This window comes from Monodon monoceros, unplaced genomic scaffold, assembly GCF_005190385.1.
Source record: "Monodon monoceros isolate NGI ecotype Baffin Bay Population unplaced genomic scaffold, NGI_Narwhal_1 Super_Scaffold_22, whole genome shotgun sequence".
Taxonomy (NCBI): Eukaryota; Metazoa; Chordata; class Mammalia; order Artiodactyla; family Monodontidae; genus Monodon; species Monodon monoceros.
In genome coordinates, this window is record NW_021703779.1 from 43678644 (window position 1) to 43699051 (window position 20408).

At 39.1% G+C, this 20408-nt stretch overlaps 1 protein-coding gene across 1 annotated transcript in view; it reads right to left on the minus strand.

Moving 5' to 3' along the window:
- Positions 1-20408, minus strand: part of DGKK (diacylglycerol kinase kappa) — a 160317-nt gene that overhangs the window by 22578 nt on the left and 117331 nt on the right. The window contains exons 11-14 of the mRNA XM_029240177.1: positions 15749-15932; positions 14916-15024; positions 13996-14135; positions 12997-13078 (exon numbers count right to left, since the gene is read on the minus strand). Coding sequence (XP_029096010.1) covers positions 12997-13078; positions 13996-14135; positions 14916-15024; positions 15749-15932 — 515 coding nt within the window. The remainder of the gene's footprint in view (positions 1-12996; positions 13079-13995; positions 14136-14915; positions 15025-15748; positions 15933-20408) is intronic.

The following is a 20408-nucleotide window of genomic DNA, read 5'->3' on the forward strand; positions in this document are numbered from 1 at the left end:
TGTGTGTGTGTGTGTGTGTGTGTGTGTGTGTGTGTGTGTGTGTGTGTATTACACCTGAAACATTGTAAATCAACTATACGTCAATAAAAAAAAGATGTTATGGTGACTCAAACCCTAAGTGGCATCTGGGCACAGGGGGCAGCTGTTACTGGCAGTTGCACAGGTGGAGCATCAGGGGCAGACCAGATCTCTGATGGCAATCAGACTACCACAGCCCATGCCCCCACCACTGTTGAATACCCACACCAGCCCCTCTTTCTCCAGCATTGCTCCACTCGGGTGAGGGTGCCAGTGCTGGGAGGGAAAAGAGCACACACTTAAAAGGAACTGAGCCAGCTCAGACCCAACCCTCAGGGCTTTTGCTCCAGCACCTTGGGACCTGACCCTGCTCCCAATAGGGTGGTGATGACCACTGAACAGAGGGGAAGCCCTGACTCACACATTGCTCTGGCCCTAGCATCTCCATCTCCAGCCCCACCTCCTATCAAGGTGACAGCTACCAGCACACCCTGAGGAAAGATGTGACTTGTGCTCACATCAAATCCAGCTCTGCCACCAAAGCCACTGGGGCCTTGTAGACTGTATAGGGATACTCCCACATAAGGACATCCCTCTAAAACCACCATAGGTAATTGTTTCACCTAATTTCACAGAGACAGAGAAAGATAAGCAAAATGAGAATACAGAAGAATTTGTCTCAATTGAAAGAGAAAGGGAAAAGCCCTGATAAAACAGCTAATGGAACATAAATAACTTACTAGATAAAAAATTCAAAGCATTTGTAATAAGAAAGCTAACTGAATTAGGGAAAAGAATAGATGAACACAGTGAGAATTTTAACAAGGAATTAGAAAATATAAGAAAATAACTAGTCAGAACTGAAGAATACAATAACTGAAATGAAAAACACACTGGAAGGTATTAACAGCAGACTAGGTGATACAGAAAAACACATTAGTGATCTGGAAGATAGAAAATGGAAATCACAATCAGAACAGCAAAAAGTATATATACGTGTGCGTGTGTGTGTGTGCGTGTGTGTGTGGAATTTTTCACATTATAGGGGTCCCAAAATGAGAGGAGAGAGAGAAGACTGAAAATTATGGCTGAAAACTTCCCAAGCCTGAAGAAAGAAACAGATATCCAGGTACAAGAAGCACAGAGCGTCTCAAATAAGATGAACCCAAACAGACCCACACCACACCAAGACACATAATTAAAATGTCAAAACTGAAAGAGGATTCTAAAGGCAGCAAGAGAAAAATAGTCAGTTACCAGGGAACCCCCATAAGGCTATCAGCTGATTTCTTCACAGAAACATTGCTGGCCAGAAGGTAATGACAAGATATATTCAAAGTCCTGAAAGGGAAAAAGCTGCAACCTATAGGACACTCTACCCAGCAAGGTTATCATTTAGACTAGAAGGAGAGATAAAGAACTTCTCACACAAGCAAAAACTAAAAGAAATGAGCAATACTAAGCCTACTCTAAAAGAGATGTTGAAGGGTCTTCTCTAAATAGAAAAGAAGTAAGAATCTATAGGAAACGGAAATTCCCAAATAAGAAAGGCAAATATATAGTAAGGATTTAAGATCAATTAAATAAGCAAGCACGTAGATTAAAAGAAGAAAAAATGCAAAATCAAGTATAAAGACAATTAACAGTAAAGGGATAAGCATGAAGATATAAAATATTAAAAAAACACAAAATGTTGGGGAGGGGAGTAAAAAAATGTAGATCTTTTAGAATGTGTTTAAACTTAAATGACTATCAGTTTAAGTCACTTAGACATAATTATGGGTCAGTATACTTGAACCCCATGGTAACCACAAATCATGGTAGCCATGGTAAAGACACACAAAAACCAAAAAGAAAGGAACCCAAGCATAGTACTAAGGAAAATGATTAAATCACAATGGGAGAAACAAAAAGAAGAAGTGACCAGAGAAGAACTATAAAAACAAGTGGAAAACAAGTAATAAAATGGCAATAAGTACATACCTATCAATAATTACTTTCAATGTCAAGAGACTAAGTGTTCCAATCAAAAGACATAGGGTGCTTGACTGGATTAAAAGACAAGACTGTTCAATATGCTGCTATAAGGGAATCTCTTCAGGCCAAATACACACAGAACAAAAGAGAGGGGATAGAAAATGATATTTCATGAAATCATTAATGACAAGAAAGTGGTGATATCAATATTCATAAAGGACAAAAAAGACTTTAAAATGAAGACTATAACAAAAGACAAGGGCATTGTATAATGATAAAGGAATGAATACAAGAAGATATTACAATTGTTAACATATATGCACCTACATAGGAGCACCTAAATATATAAAGCAAATACTAGCAGACATAAAGGGAGAATTTGACAAAGATACAATAATAGTAGAGGACTTTAACATTCCACTGACATCAATGGACATATCATCCAGACAGATAATAAGACAACAGTGGATTTAAATGACAATATAGACTAGTTGGACTTAATAGATATCTACAGGACATTCCATCCAAAACCAGCAGATTACATTTTCTTTTCAAGTGCACATGGAATGTTCTCCAGGACAAATCACATGCTAGGCCACAAATGAAGTCTCAATAAATTTAAGATAGAAATTATATCAAGTATTTCTTATGACCAAAACAATATGAAACTAGAAATCAACTACAGAAAGAAAAATGGGAAAAGAACAAACACATGGAGACTACACAACATGCTACTAAAAAACCAGTTCCACTAAGATCAGGAGCAAGACAAGGTTGCCCACTCTCACCACTCTTATTCAACAGAATTTTGGAAGTTTTAGCCACAGCAATCAGAGAAGAAAAAGAAATAAAAGGAATCCAAATTGGAAAAGAAGAAGTAAAGCTGTCACTGTTTGCAGGTGACATGATACTATATACAGAGGATCCTAAAGATGCTACCAGAAAACTACTACAGCTAATCAATGAATTTGGTAAAGTAGCAGGATACAAAATTAATGCACAGAAATCTCTGGCATTCTTATACACTAATGATGAAAAATCTGAAAGTGAAATTAAGAAAACACTCCCATTTACAATTGCAACAAAAAGAATAAAATATCTAGAAATAAACCTACCTAAGGAGACAAAAGACCTATATGCAGAAAATTATAAGACACTGATGAAAGAAATTAAAGATGACACAAATAGATGGAGAGATATACCATGTTCTTGGATGGGAAGAATCAACATTGTGAAAATGACTATACTACCCAAAGCAATGTACAGATTCAATGCAATCCCTATCAAACTACCACTGGCATTTTTCACAGAACTAGAACAAAAAATTTCACAATTTGTATGGAAAAACAAAAGACCCCGAATAGCCAAAACAATCTTGAGAACGAAAAATGGAGCTGGAGGAATCAGGCTCCCAGACTTCAGACTATACTGTAGCTTCAGACTACAAAGCTACAGTAATCAAGACAGTATGGTACTGGCACAAAAACAGGAATATAGCTCAATGGAACAGGATAGAAAGCCCAGAGATAAACCCATGCACATATGGTCACCTTATCTTTGATTAAGAAGGCAAGAATATACAGTGGAGAAAAGACAGCCTCTTCAATAAGTGGTGCTAGGAAAACTGGACGGGTAGATGTAAAAGTATGAAATTAGAACACTCCCTAACACCATACACAAAAATAAACTCAAAATGGATTAAAGACCTAAATGTAAGGCCAGACACTATCAAACTCTGAGAGGAAAACATAGGCAGAATGCTATATGACATAAATCACAGCAAGATCCTTTTAGACCCACCTCCTAGAGAAATAGAAATAAAAACAAAAATAAACAAATGGGACCTAATGAAACTTCAAAGCTTTTGCACAGCAAAGGAAACCATAAACAAGACCAAAAGACAACCCTCAGAATGGGAGAAAATATTTGCAAATGAAGCAACTGACAAAAGATTAATCTCCAAAATTTACAAGCAGCTCGTGCAGCTCAATAACAAAACAACAAGCAACCCAATCCAAAAACGGGCAGAAGACCTAAATAGACATTTCTCCAAAGAAGATATACAGATTGACAACAAAACACATGAAAGAATGCTCAACATCATTAATCATTAGAGAAATGCAAATCAAAACTACAATGAGATATCATCTCACACTGGTCAGAATGGCCATCATCAAAAAATCTAGAAACAATAAATGCTGGAGAGGGTGTGGAGAAAAGGGAACCCTCTTGCACTGTTGGTGGGAATGTAAATTGATACAGCCACTATGGAGAACAGTATGGAGATTCCTTAAAAAACTAAAATTAGAACTACCATACAACCCAGCAATCTCACTACTGGGCATATACCCTGAGAAAACCATAATTCAAAAAGTCATGTACCACAATGTTCATTGCAGCTCTATTTACAATAGTCAGGAGATGGAAGCAACCTAAGTGTCCATCATCAGATGAATGGATAAAGAAGATGTGGCACATATATACAATGGAATATTACTCAGCCATAAAAAGAAAGCAAATTGAGTTTTTTGTAGTGAGGTGGATGGACCTAGAATCTGTCATACAGAGTGAAGTAAGTCAGAAAGAGAAAAACAAATACTGTATGCTAACACGTATATATGGAATCTAAGAAAAAAAAAAGGTTATGAAGTACCTAGGGGTAAGACGGGAATAAAGATACAGACCTACTAGAGAATGGACTTGAGGATATGGGGCGGGGGAAGGGTAAGCTTTGACAAAGTGAGAGAGTGGCATGGACATATATACACTACCAAACATAAAATAGATAGCTAGTGGGAAGCAGCCGCATAGCACAGGGAGATCAGCTAGGTGGTTTGTGATCACCTATAGGGGTGGAATAGGGAGGTTGGGAGGGAGGGAGACGCAAGAGATATGGGAACATTTGTATATGTATAACTGATTCACTTTGTTATAAAGCAGAAACTAACACACCATTGTAAAGCAATTATACTACAATAAAGATGTTTAAAAAAAACACAATGGGACATGATGAAACCAAAGAGGAAATCAGAAAATACCTCAAGACAAAAGAAAACGGAAACACAACTTCCTAAGATCTATGAGATGCAGCAAAAGCAGTTCTAAGGGGGAAGTTAGAACCAATACAGGCCTTCCTCAAGAAACAGGAAAAATCTTGAGTAAACATCTTACTACCTAAAAGCATTAGAAAAAGAAGAACAAACAAAGCCCAAAGTCAGGAGAAGGAAGGCAATAATAATAATAATATAATAATAAAATAATAATATAATAATAAACATAATAATCATAGGGGAAATAAATAAAATAGAGATCCAAAAAAACAATAGAAAAGATCAATAAAACTAAGAGCTGGTTCTTTAAAAAGATAAATAAAATTCATAAACCTTTAGCTAGGGTCACCCAGAAGAAAAGAGAGGGGATCCAAATAAACAAAATAAGAAATGAAAGAGGAGACATAACAATCAATAACACAGAAATGTAAAAAGTCATAAGAGAATACTATGAGCAGTTATATGCCAAGAAATCGGACAACCTAGAAGAAATGAACAAATTTCTAGAAAGATACAGCCTGCCGAGACTGCTTCAAGAAGAAACAATTTGAACAGACTAATCACTACAAGTAAAATTGAATCTGTAATAAAAGAAAAAACTTCCAGCAAACAGCAATCCAGGACCAGATGGCTTCAGAGGGGAATTCTAACAAACATATAGAGAAGAGCTAATACTTATCCCTCTCAAACTATTCCAAAAACTTGAAGAGGAAGGAACACTCACAGATTTATTCTACAAGGCCACCATTACTCTGATACCAAAACCAGACAAGGAAGCTACACACACACAAAGAGAAATTATAGGTCAATATCTTTGATGAATATAGATGCAAAAATCCTCAATGAAATATTAGCAAACTGAATACAACAGTATATAAAAGGGATCAAACACCATGATCAAGTTGGATTTATTCCAGGGTCAAGAGGGTGAATCAACATTCACAAATCAATCAATGTGATGCACATTAACAAAAGGAAGGATAAAAATCAAGTGATCATCTCAGTAGATGCAGGAAAAGCATTTGAAAAATTTCAACATCCATTCATGATAAAAATTCTTATCCAAGTGGGTATAGAGGGAACATATCTCAGCATAATTAAGGCCATTATGATAAACCCATAGCCAACATCATGCTCAATGGTGAAAAGCTGAAAGACTTCCCATTAAGTTCTGGACCAAGACAAGGATGCCCACTCTTACCACTTCTGTTTAACATAGTAATGGAAGTTCTAGCCACAGCAATCAGAGAAGTAAAAGAAAGAAAAGGCATCCAAATTGGAAGGGCAGAAGTAAAACTGTCACTATTTGCAGATGACATGATACTTTATATTGGGAACTCTAAAGTCTCCACCCCCAAATATTAGGACTAATAAATGAATTCAGCAAGGTTGAAGGATACAAGATTACCATACAGAAATCTGTGGCATTTATATACACTAATAATGAAATTTCAGAAACAGAAAGTAAAAAATCATCCTGTTTAAAATCATACCAAAAAGAAGAAAATACCAAGAATAAACTTAACCAAGGAGGTGAAACACCTATAATCTGAAAACTATAAAACATTGATGAAAGGAATTGAAGATAATTCAAAGAAATGGAAAGATATCATCCTGTGCCCTTGGATTGGAAGAATTAATATTGTTAAAATGGCCATAATACATAAAGGAATCTACAGATTTAATGAAATCCCTATAAAAATATCCATGACATTTTTCACAGAATGAGAACAAATAAAAATCCATAGGGAGCCACAAAAAACTCCAAATTGCCAAAGTCATCTTGAGAGAAAAGAACAAAGCTGGAGGTATAACCCTCCCAGACTTCAGAATATACTACAAAGCTACAGAAATCAAAACAGCATGGTACCGGCACAGAAACAGACACATAGATCAAAGGAGCAGAATAGAGAACCAGAAGTGAACCCACACACCTATTGTCAATTACTTTATGACAGAGGAGGTAAGAATATACAATGGAGAAAAGACAGTCTCTTCAGCAAGTGGTACTGGGAAAACTGAACAGCCACATGTAAAACAATGAGATTAGAACATTCCCTCAGACCATGTATATAAGTAAGCTCAAAGTGGTTCAAAGACCTAAATGTAAGACATGACACCATGAAACTCCTAGAAGAGAACATAGGCAGAACACTCTTTGACAAAAATCGTAACAATATTTTTTTGGGTCCGTCTCCTAAGCCAAAGGAAATAAAGCAAAAATAAAGTAATAGGGCCTAGTTAAGCTTAAAAAGCTTTTGCACAGCAAAGGAAACTATCAATAACATGAAAATACAACCTATGAAAAGGGAGAAAATATTTGCAAATGGTGTGGCTGACAAGGGGTTAATATCCAAAATACACAAACAGCTCATACAACTCAATATCAAAAAAATAAAAAACCCAGTCAACAAATGGGCAGAAGACCTGAATAGAAAGTTTTCCAAAGAAGACATACATATGGCTAACAGGCACATGAAAAGATGCTCAACATTGCTAATTATTAGAGAAATGCAAAACAAAAATGAGATATCACCTCACCTGTCAGAATGACTATCATCAAAATGTCTACAAATAACAAATGTTGGAGAGGATGTGGAGAAATGGGAACCCTAGTACACTATTGGTGGGGTTGTACATTGTTTCCAGCCACTATAGAAAACAGTACGGAGTTTCTTTAAAAAACTAAAAATAGAACTATGATATGATCCAGGAATTTCAGTGCTGGGTATGTATTTGTAGAAAATAAAAACACTAATTTGAAAAGATGCATGTACCTCAATGTTCATAGCAGCACTATCTACAATAGTCAAGATATGGAAGCAACCTAAGTGCCCATCAACAGATGAATGGATACAGATGTGGTTTATATATACAATGGAATACTACTCAGCCCCCCACAAAAGAATGGAATTCTGTCATTTGCAACAATGTGATGGACCTTGAGGGTATTATGCTTAGTGAAATACGTCAGTGAGAAAAATCAAATACACTATTTTATCGCTTACATGTGGAATGTGAAAAACAAAACAAATGTATATTTATTTAAAAAACAGAAACAGACTTATAGACGTAGAGAACAAACTAGTGGTTACCAGTGTAGAGGGAATAGGGAGGGGTGAGATGGGGGTATCAGATTAAGAGATACAAAGCACTATGTATAAAATAAATAAGCAACTTTGATATATTGTACAGCAAACAAACAAACAAAAGAAACCTACACTCTGCCAGTGAAGAGCACACACACACTTGCTTATTCCTGAAACAAGGCAGAAAAAAACAGCTTGAAACTGAATGGGACTCTGGCCAGTTTCCTGCAACCACTCTGGCACACAGCCAGCCTGAACCAAGCACCTGTTCTACTCCACTTGCTTCACCATAACAGCTCTACGCTAGGGTGAGGGTGGCTGAGGGGAGTGCTCAGATTTGAGGGACTATGCCAGCCCAGACCCCAAATGGCATCTGAATGGGGCAGGGGCAGCAACCTGGCGTTTATGGAGGCACCACATCAGAAGTATTCCAGGATTCCAAGTGGAACTGGGGACATCACAGCCTGAACCCAGGCCCACACCCATGCCAAATGCCTGCTCCAGTCCCTCTTGCTCCAGCACTGTTCCCCTCTGGGGCTAGTGTGCTGGTGCTGGGATGGGGGAAAGAACACACTTAGAGGGAATGGAACCATCATGGACTTGACCCTCAGTGCTTCTGCTCCAGCAATTTGGGACCCGCCCCCAGCCCCAAGAGGGTGGTGTTGGCCACTGAAAAAGGGAGAAGCCCTGGCTCACACATGACTCTAGCTCTCGCTGCTCCATCTGCAGCACCACCTCCTACCAAGGTGATAGCTGCCAGCACACTCTAGGGAAAGACATGACTTGTGCTCAAGTCAGATCTAGCTCTCTCACCAAAGTCACTGGGCACATGCAGACTGTATGGGGATGCTCATACACAAGGACACACCTTCAAGACTGGAAAAGGTAACTGTTTCATCTAATTTCATAGAATAGAGACAGCAAAAGTTAAGAACAATGAGAAGACAGAGGGATTTGTTTCATTGAAAGAACAGGAGAAAACCCCTGAAAAAAAAACAACTAATAAAACAGAAATAAACAATTTACTAGATAAAGAATTCAAAGCATTAGTAATAGATAGGCTAACTAAATTAGGGAAAAGAATAGATGAACACAGAATTTTAACAAGGAAATTAAAAAATTTAAAAGGTGAAATGAAAAACACACTAGAAGGAATTAACAGCAGACTAGGTGATACAGAAGAATGAATACGTGATCTGGAAGATAGAATAATGGAAATCATGCAATCAGAATAGTAAAAAGTAAATTAAAAAAAAATGAGAACAGTTTAAGGGACATTTGGGACAACACAAAGCATACCAACATAAGTATTATAGAGGTCCCAGAAGAAGAGAGTAGGAGAGGGGGCTTAAAAATGTTTTTGATGAAGCTATGGCTGAAAATTTATTGAAACTGAAGAAGGAAACCAATATCCAGGTACAAGAAGCATAGAGTGTCCCAAAGAAGATGAACCCAAACAGACGCATACCAAGACATAATAATTAAAATGGCAAAAGTTTAAGATAAAGAATTCTAAAGGCAGCAAGAGAAAATCAAAGAGTCATATATAAGGGAATCCCCATAAGGCTATAAGCTGATATTTTGCAGAAAACTTGCAGGCCAGAAGGAAGGACATGATATACATATAAAGTTCTAAAAGGGAAAAACCTGCAAGCTAGGATGCTCTCCCAGCAAGATTATCATTTAGAATTGAAGGAGAGATAAACAACTTCTCAGACAAGCAAAAACTAAAAGAATTGAGCAATACTAAACCTACCCTAAAAGAAATGTTAAAGGTTTTTCTCTAATTGAAAAGGCTATAACAAAAAGTAAATTTCTATGGGAAAGGAACAAATTCCACTAGTAAAGGCAAAAATATAATAAAGGCTGAGGATCAACCAAGTAAGTAAGCTAGTACAAAGATTTAAAGAAAAAAATTTTAAATCAAGTATAACTACAATAAACTGTGAAGGGATAAATATGGAGATGTAAAATATGACATTAAAAACACAAAATATGGGGGAGGGGAGTAAAAAAAGTAGATATTTTAGAATGTGTTTGAAGTTAAATGAGTAACAGTTTTTAAAAAGTAGATACAGTTGTAGGTCAACATATAGGAACCCCTTGGTAACCACAAATTAAAAACCTACAATAGATATATAAAACTAGAGAGAAAGGAACAGAAGCAAACCAATAAAGAAAACCATCAAACTACAAAGGAAGAAACTAAAAGAAGAAGAAAAGAACAGAGAAGTACAAACACAACCAGAATACAACTAACAAAATGGCAATAAGTGCATACCTATCAATAATCACTTTAAAGGTCATTGGACTAAATACTCCAATTGAAAGACATAGGGTGGCTGATTGGATGAGAAAAGAAGACCCATCTATATGCTGCTTACAAGAGACTCACTTCGAGTTAGACACACACACAGACTGAAAGTCAGAGGATGGAAAAAGATATTTCATGTAAATGGAAACAACAAGAAAACGGGGGTAGTAATATTCATATAGGACAAAATAATCTTTAAAACAAAGTCTATAACAAAAGATTAAGGGTATTATATAATGATAAAATGATCAATACAATAAGAGGATATAACACTCTTTATCATATACACACCTAATACAGGAACACCTAAATATATAAAGCAAATATTAACAAACATGAAGGGAGAAATTGACAATAATACAAAAATGGTAGGGGACTTTAACACTTCACTTTTTTTTTTTTTTTTTTTTTTTTTGCGGTACACGGGCCTCTCACTGTTGTGGCCTCTCCCATTGCAGAGCACAGGCTCCGGATGCGCAGGCTCAGCGGCCATGGCTCACGGGCCTAGCCGCTCTGCGGCATGTGGGATCTTCCCAGGCTGGGGCACGAACCCATGTCCCCTGCGTCGGCAGGCGGACTCTCAACAACTGCACCACCAGGGAAGCCCAACACTTCACTTATTTTAATGGACAGATCATCCAGAGAGAAAATCAATAAGGAAATGGTGTCTTAAATGACACAATAGAACAGTTGGACTTATCTACAGGACATTCCATCCAAAAGCAGCAGAATACACATTCTTTTCAATTGCACATGGAATGTTCTCCAGGATAGATCACATGCTAGGCCATGAAACAAGTCTCAACAAATTTAAGAAGATAGAAATTATATCAAGCATTTTTTCTGACCACAACAGTATGAAACTAGAAATCAATTACAGGAAGTAAAATGGAAAAACACAAACAGGAGACTAAACAACAGGCTACTAAATAAACCAATGGGACATAATTCAAAAAGAGTCATGTACCACAATGTTCATTGCAGCTCTATTTACAATAGCCAGGACATGGAAGCAACCTAACTGTCCTTCATCAGATGAATGGATAAAGAAGATGTGGCACATATATACAATGGAATATTACTCAGCCATAAAAAGAAACGAAATTGAGTTATTTTTAGTGGGGTGGATGGACCTAGAGTCTGTCATACAGAGTGAAGTAAGTCAGAAAGAGAAAAACAAATACCGTATGCTAACACATATATATGAAATCTAAAAAAAATTTTTTAAAGGTTCTGAAGAACCTAGAGTCAGGACAGGAATAAAGACACAGACATAGAGAATGGACTTAAGCACACTGGGAGTGGGAAGGGTAAGCTGGGATGAAGTGAGAGAGTGGCATGGACATATATACATTACCAAGTGTAAAATAGATAGCTAGTGGGAATCAGCCACATAGCACAGGGAGATCAGCTCAGTGCTTTGTGATCACCTAGAGGGGTGGGATAGGGAGGGTGGGAGGGATACACAAGAGGGAGGAGATATGGGGATATATGTATATGTATAGCTGATTCACTTTGTTATAAAGCAGAAACTAACACACCATTGTAAACAATTATACTCCAATAAAGATGTTAAAAAAAAAGATGAGACAATGATGAAATCAAAGAGGAAATCAGAAAATACCTCGATACAAATGAAAGTGGAGGCACAACATTCCAAAATCTGTGGGATGCAGCAAAGCAGTTCTAAGAGGGAAGTTTACAGTGATACAGGCCTACCTCAAGAAACAAGAAAAATCTCAAACAACTTATATTACCAAGTAAAAGAATTAGAAAAAGAGCAAACAAAGCTCAAAGTCATCAGAAGGCAGGAAATAATAAAGATCAGAGAGGAAATAAATAAAGCAGAGACCAAAAAAACAATAGAAAAGATCAATGAAACCAAGATCTGGTCCTTTGAAAAGATAAAATTGATAAACCTTTAGTGAGGCTCACCAAGAAGAAAAGAGAGAGGACCCAAATAAAATAAGAAATTAAAGAGGGGACATAACAACCAATACCACAGAGATTCAAAAAATCATAAAAGAATAGTATGAACAGTTATATGCCAACAAACTGAACAACCTAGAAGAAATAGACACATTTCTAGAAGTATACAATCTTTAAAGACTGAATCAGGAAGAAATAGACAATCTGAACAGACTGATCACTAATAGTGAAACTGAATTTGTAATTTAAAAAACTCCCAGCTAACCAAAGTCCATGACTGGATGGCTTCACAGGGGAGTTCTACCAAACATACAAAGAAGAGTTAATACGTATTCTTCTCAAACTATTCCAAAAATTGAAGAGGAAGGAACACACTGTAGTTAATCCATACTTTCCATAAATATTTTGAGTGAATGCATAAGTAGATGGCTGACTGAATTATATCCCCAACACCTAACACAGCTTTTGGTAAATAACTGCTAATTGAAATGTCCCCAATCCTGAATGATCTCATCCTTATCAAGCCCATGGACTATACAAAAGCTTCTCTCTGGGTTTAGCCTATTATTTCAATGTGTAATAAAGATGTTGGCCTGAATTATAGCTAGGCAGTTGTTACCTCAAATCGGGGTACATCCATTTCAACTTGTCCTCTTAGTAATGGGGTTTGTCTGGGAGTCTCACGGATCATCACACTCCATCTGAAATGAAGTTTAAAGACAGATATTTAGGGCTCTGTTTCATCACAGGTTGGCACCAATGCTTCACATGTCACGAAAGGGGTCAAAATATTTATGTGATGGGTAGGGATGAGTTGTAGGGGTTGCCCAAGTTATCTCAGGTCACCTGATCTCAAGGTATACCCCAAGAGAGACCTCTGCTTCATGACTTCTCAAGGCCAGTGTGATGGAAGGAATTCCACCACAGAGTTCTCAGAGAGCAGTGCTTCTCAAGCAGTGGTAACTACCAAGATCACCTGAGGTGCTTTTGTAAAATACACATACCAGGGCTCTACCCAAGACCTACTGAATAAGAATATTTGTGGTAGGGCCCAGCTTGGTACCTTGAAAAAGCTCCCCAGGTTATCCTTATGAGCAGCCATAAATCAAATACTATGCCCCCACATAGAAAGTCTTTCTTCTCAGAGGATTGGAGGAGAATACTGTCTCTTCTCTAGGGCACAGATAATCCAGGCCAGTTGTTTATGAGCCCTCTTTTTTTGAGTTTCTTTGAGTACCTGATGAAGCTATAGAATAGTTTCTATACTATCCTAGAATAGAACAGAAAGATGGAAACTTTCCCAAGGAAAAAATATGCTTACATGGATAACTGGCTATGCAATTTGAAGTAGGTTTATAGAACCCTTGAAATTTACCAATGGGTGCTCCTGCTCTAGGATCTTTTAAGTTTGAAGAGGGGCTTCAGTGATGTTTAAAGGATACACAGTAGACCCTGGCTTCTTAATAGGCAAAGTCCCCCAAATTTCCTTGCACCGAAGCCAGAAAGGCAACGAAGCTCTGTGAGGGAGCTTAGAACATTCCTGATTGAGATGATGTCACTGGGAGTAACTGGCAAGGGAATGGAAGAGCCACAACGACCTCATCTTTCAGCTACTCACCTGTCTAGAATCCTCACACTAGCTTGCTCCACTCTGTTGAGGATGTTCAGAGGTGATTTGTTTTTGTTCCAGAACGCACCCCAGCCGAGGACACGGGCCAGATCATTACCGGTTCCAAGAGGGATGACTGCCAGCTGACACTGCAAGAACAAAACCGGGCACCCTTTTCAGACAATCCTACCAAGATCCACCCATAAAAGAACCCAGAGGGTGCTTTTTTGGGAAAAAAATATGGTCTCAAAACTAGTGGCAATAAGGGACCTATGATTTTAGGAAGTGTAATAGGAAGATGTTTGAAGTTGAGTGAAATTTTCCCTAAGGAGTTGGGTCCCACTCTTGGCAATACAGAACCTACTCAGTAAGGGGACACGTTGCTGGAATATGACAATATTTGTAGCCATGCTTTTAAAAGAGATATATAGCCACAAATTTCTATCTAGGCTGGGCCAAAGAGGTAAGGTGCCTTAAGGAGACAAAGCCACTGCAGTCAGAAGAGCAGGGGGCTGCTTAGGGAGAGGGGAGAGAGGTAGAGGAACATTTCTGCTACTCTAGAGACTCAGGGAAGAAACTCAGTGGCCTCAGGAGGGGTAGGGAATTGGGAGTTGAATGCTGCCTGATGCCACTTCTGTTTTTCTTGCTTTCCTCCCCTTCAAATCTTCATTTTGGGGCTTGGGAAATAGAGCACTGCTCATTTTTTTCTGCTAACTTCCTCTTTCTTCCTTCCTACTATTAGATAACCAGAAAATGGTATAGGTGAGCAGGCTTAGATTGGGAATCTACCAGTCAGGTTGACTGTGAAACCAGTAGGAAACGTGTATTTTACAGACAAGGAGAGTAAAGACCAGGGACTTCTTGGGATAAGCAGCTCCACACTGCCAGTCTCTTTAGCAATGGCTAAATTAAGTCAGCTAGGGACTCACCCGTTCCTGTAATCCCAAGGCATCAATCAGAGATAAGACCCAGCTCACACTGCCGTCTCCACCACAAACCACAATGCGAAAGCGAACAAAGTTCTTGAACATGCAGAGCCTGGAAGGAAGAGGGGAAAGGGGAGTTATTTCATGAGCTGATGAGTTTTACAACTCTTTCCTACAATGTGCCAGGAGCTAAGGACTGCTGCTTCTGCACCCTGCTATCAGGCTACATGTTTTCTTTTCCCTTAACCCCTATCTCTCTGTGTACCTAAGATCATAGGGAACGCTCCCACAGGCAATCCTGGAGATCAGGCCTTGCCTCAACCTACACTCTTCTTTGCCCAACCTTGTTCTGGAAGTTACTAGCTGCCTAGCCTAATCTACTTACTGAGGCCCAGGAAGAATATCTTGCACAGTTGCCAGTGGGTTCACAGAAACCAGGGCTGAACAGCCAGATGGTCTCTAAATAAAACAGGCCTGTAGTAGAGATGTATCTACTTGCCCCCAAGAAAAAGAGTGAGTGACAGGAATGGTGGAAAATAATATCCATTTGCCTCCTACTCTGAAGTCAGGAGACATAGTTACCTTTTCCAACTGGAAAAGGTGAAGCAAATCTGAGAGCAGGACATAGGCTTGAAAGGATTTCTGGGAGAGGGCTAAAAGTCCTCCAGCCAGCCAACTCAAGATGCTGTGGAGTTGTGTTTGTGTCCTGACTTGAGAAAATAGACCTTTCCTGCCCAGGTATTAGAACTAATTCCAGGAAGCCTATCCTACTCTAGAATGTGTAGAGGGGGGAGTCCCTTCTATACCCACAACTACATCCCTTACCCCATGCTTACCCGGCTTCAGGTCCACCCTTCGAAAGGTCAAACACTTGAGACGGGTTAAGGTATTGCTTGAATTTCCGGAGGAAGACGATCCCTTGGTGATCGCCACTTTTGGAGTTGATGAAGATGAGAAGGGGGCATGAACAGGCTGAAGACCAATCAAGATTCCAGAAATCTGGAGATACTACTAATTGGCCTAATAATGCATACAACAGAAAGAAAAGGGAAAAAAAGAAAAGGGCCATTTAGATGGAAGCAAGGCATGACTTAACATCAAATTTTGCAAAGACTTTTTAAAAACAACTTTATTGAGGTATAATTGATATACAAAGAGCTGCATACATTTAATGTGTACAATTTAATGAGTTCAGACATATGCAAACACCCATGATACCATCACCACAATCAAGATAATAGACATCCAACACCTCCCACAGCTTCCCTGTGCCTCTGAGACTGAGGGACAGAGGGGAAGTTAGATGCAAACCAAAGGGGCTTTTATTTAAGAAAACAACAATAGCTGGTCTTTGCCCAGCTGTTGCCAGGTAACCAACATTTGCTGAGCAACTACTATATGCCAATCATCATGCTACATACTGCTAGGGGTCTAGCTCTTGCCCTCAAGCTGGGGAGACAGATTCATACACAGCAGTGTATTGGAACACAAGGAATAAAAATAATTGGTGCCACAACCAAAGATCAATAAAATGTCAAGGGAAAACTGAAGAAGGAGAAGGTTGAGAGCCCAGGAGGAGGATCAGCACACCCAACTTGTCCTCTCTCTGCCTGGGATAGCTCAGTTCTTACACTGAGAAGATACAAGGTCAGGAAAGATGGGGAGAAAAGGCTGCCTTTCAGCCAGGAGCTAATGACAGAACATATCAATGTGGAGTGAAGCAGGGAGCTTTAATCGCTCCTCTAAAGTTCTGGCAGAGCAATCTAAGTTATCATACTAATTATCAGGGGAAACAAGACTATAGGGAAATTGTCTGGACAAGAGAGAGGCTTTTAATAATCCCCAACACTGAAGTTCCCCATAGAGAAGTGGAGTTATAGCAGTCTAAATTGCCATAGCCTGCCAGCTCATACTGGGTCATAGAGCCTGTTGGCAGGGAGACAGGCAGTGAGCAATGGCCTCATAGGAGATGCGAGACAAATTGTGAGCCTCCAAACCTCTGAGCTCGTGGCTTGCCAGGGATGCCTCAGCAAAAATAAATGCAAAGGGAAAAAAGCATGTGGCTTGCTCCTGAATGGTGTGTGCCACAGGGAGAGAGGCAAGTTGAAGTGTCCCATTTGTTGTAACCTGGGTAAAAGGGAGCCTGAAGAGGAAGACTGCTGACTTGAGCAGATTTCACGGCTGTTTTGCCTGGAAAAATCTAAAGCAAGCTTCCTCTATGGGCCAATTTCTACTCACTGGCCAGTGGAGCTTGAAGACCTCCTAAGCCAGCTAGCCTGTCATGTACCAAATCTTCAGGGCTTGCCAGGGCTCATAGCTGCAAGGGGAGTCTGCTATGTCCCTTCAGTAGCATAGCTTGGAAGTAGCTACCCTCCCTGAACATGTTATCCCTTTTCAAAATTTTATTTTACAAAATATATGTTAACACAATGGTAGTTAAGACATTCATTCATTCATTCAACATATATGTATTGAGGGCATTCTTTGTGCCTGTCCTTGTTATGTTCTGATATACAGTGATAGACAAGATATAAATGATCTTTGCTCTTGTGGAATTTATATTCTAATGGAAGGATGCAGACCATAAATAAATACACAAATAAATATAGAAAATAATGCGATATGAAGAAAAATAAAGCAGGAAAAGGGGAATGGAGACTGATGGGGGTGTTGTTTTAGACAGGTGGCCAGGGATGGCTTCTCTGGTGAGATGACATTTGAATGAAATGAGGTAGTGAGCAATGCAGGTATCTGGGGGAAGAGTTTTTTGGGGGTCAAGAGGAAGAATAAGAACCCGCCCAGAGAAGGGAGACTGCCTGGGATGTTTGTGGACAGTGAAGAGAATAGCATGGCTGCTGTGGAGTAAGTGAGGGAGAGAGGTTACAGGGCCCACATAAAATGACAACAAAATGTTAGATGAATCTGGTGAACAAGGTGACAAAAATGGTATTGTGGGCTGGAATATAGTGATATTAGGCAGATTCATAACCAGGTAAATGATCATGTCCACAAGGTTGCTTTTGAATAGGCTGATGTTAATTGTAAGGGAATGTCCAGTACTATTCAACAATTTAAACCAATTTAAATAAAAACATGGAAGTCTAGCTTGTCAACTTTGAAGTACCTAAAGCAGGAGGGAGAGCCACTGGATGACAGAATCAAGATTGAAAAATGACCTTAACAGGCAGTAGGGTCAAAGTCAACTAGCTGAAAAGGGGATAAATGTGAAGCTTGGCCTTTAGGCATAAGGACGTAAGTTGCAGCAGAACAAGACAATAGGAACTTGGCTTGGCAGCATCAAGCGTGAAAAGGGCTTAGGGGATTTACTTGACTTTAAGCTCCAGATGAGTCAACAGTCTTAAAGAGCTTAAAAAAAAAAAAAAAGGATCGTGCTTCTTTGAGCTAAGTTAATATAATCACAGTGCCCAAAACCAAGGAGCCAAGAGTCCCTCTCAAATTTGTTCAGTTCATACCACAGAAAGATGCTAAATTAGCATAAGGTTGGCTTCCTGTTCCCCTTCCTGTATTTTAAGATCCTCTTTTAAGATACTAACTCATTTAACACGCATAACGCACTTGAGTATAACTTTTATTCCCTATTGGCAGAAAACAAATGATACATGAGGCACAGAGAGGTTAAGTAACTTGCCCAAGGTCACACAGTTAGTAAATGATGGAGTATGCTCCCGGGAGTAGTAGTATCAGCATCATTTCTTGTAAGAAATGGAAATTCTTGTGCCCTACGCAGATCTACTGAATCAAAAGCTCTGGGGCAGGGGCATAGGGCCTAGAAATCTGTGTTTTAAAAAGCCTTCTGGATGATTCTGAGGCATTCTTGTAATTGACAAATACTGCATTATACTGTTTTGCCCCCATATAAATCAGGGATCCTGTCTTAGTCATATCTTATTCTCTACATTGTTCATCACTGAGCCTTACATATACGCAGTATTCAGTAAATGTATTAATGAATTCATGTAACAGATCTTGACTGTGAATATACCATGTATCGGGTTTGAGTTAAGTGCTAGTGATACAAGAGCTCACAGTCTGGAGTGGGAGACATACATGTGACGAACTATAATATAGTGTGTTAAGTGCTCTGAGATATGTGTTCTGGGTTTACAGCAAAGGAAGTAATTTATTTGTCTGGAGAAATGGGGAGGGGCAATTACAGAAGCCTTTAAACAGGAGACAATGTTTGACGTTGTTCTCACCCTCTAGGATGAGAGAAGAAATTTACCAAGCAGATCGGGCAGGAAAAAGGGAAATTAGAAGACATCAGAAATTAGAGTTTGTTGACTGAATAAATAATGAATGAATGCTAATCAGCAATGGCATGTGCTTCCTCAGAAAGTCATCAAATGGATGCCTCCACCTTGGATGCTGGAGAAGGGATTCCCTAGCCTGGCCAGAGGGTTGGACCAGATCATCTTTAATGACCTCATCATCTCTAAGATGGGTGAGACTTCCCAACAGGGAACATTAAAGAGTGTATTTGCCTAGGCCAAGAAGCCAGAAGGAGTCAAGAAGATATGGAGGTTTCAAAAGATACTCCTAAGAAACCACAGGCCAAGTAACACATGATAGAAAGAAGGGCTCTCAAGAGTGACATTCAATTGGATCAAGATTGCAGATGACTAGGATGAAAGGCTAAAAGCTAACTCATGGGGCATTGTATGAGACATTACACAAAAAGAATGGCTTAGCACAGGTGCTTCTAAGCAATAATATGTCATCGGTGGAAAGCAAAAGAAAGTAGTAGTGCTATCAGTTGACCATCTATAACAAGAATAAGAAATGATATAAGATGGGAAAAAACAAACTAAAAAACCCAACTTCCACAAGAACACAGAACCTGTTGGGCCATTTACAAAGGAGAGGTGGCAGCCCCTTAACACCTAGTTGGGGGTGATTTATAAGATGCTGAGGCGGCCATCCTTCAGTCTGCCCAAAGACATCTTCCCCAGGTCCCTGTGGGGTTGAGCAAAGTCTCAGATTCAAGACTTCATTGACTTTCATTAGCAGCCTGAGTAGACTTGGCTGACTAGTTTGATACTTTTCCATCTTGCCCCTAGGCGCTTCTTTCTCCTAGCCAGTCAAGTGTCTCTTATATACCAAGTCATCAATCTCATCATCTCTCTAGTCAGCTATCTGGTAAGTGACTCTATGTGGATAAATATTTGAGTAGTTCTGAGAATAATATATGCATGCATCCCTGAGTGAGGGATGTGTGTCTGTGCATGTCATTATGGGGACATATGAGTATGCTTGCCTGCAGAAAACTGTGTGAGTGGCTCATTCCATGTACCAATGTCTGTCTGTATCTGTGTTGGGGTTGGGAAATGAACTGGAAGAGACTAGAGTGGCTCAGAGTGTATGTACACGTATGTGCACACACGTACACATGTGCTGTGTCTAGTTCTAAAACTGTTGTAATGGTTACAGGAATCCTTGCCCCCTAGCTAATGCTGGCTTTTCCTTGGCAATAAAGTA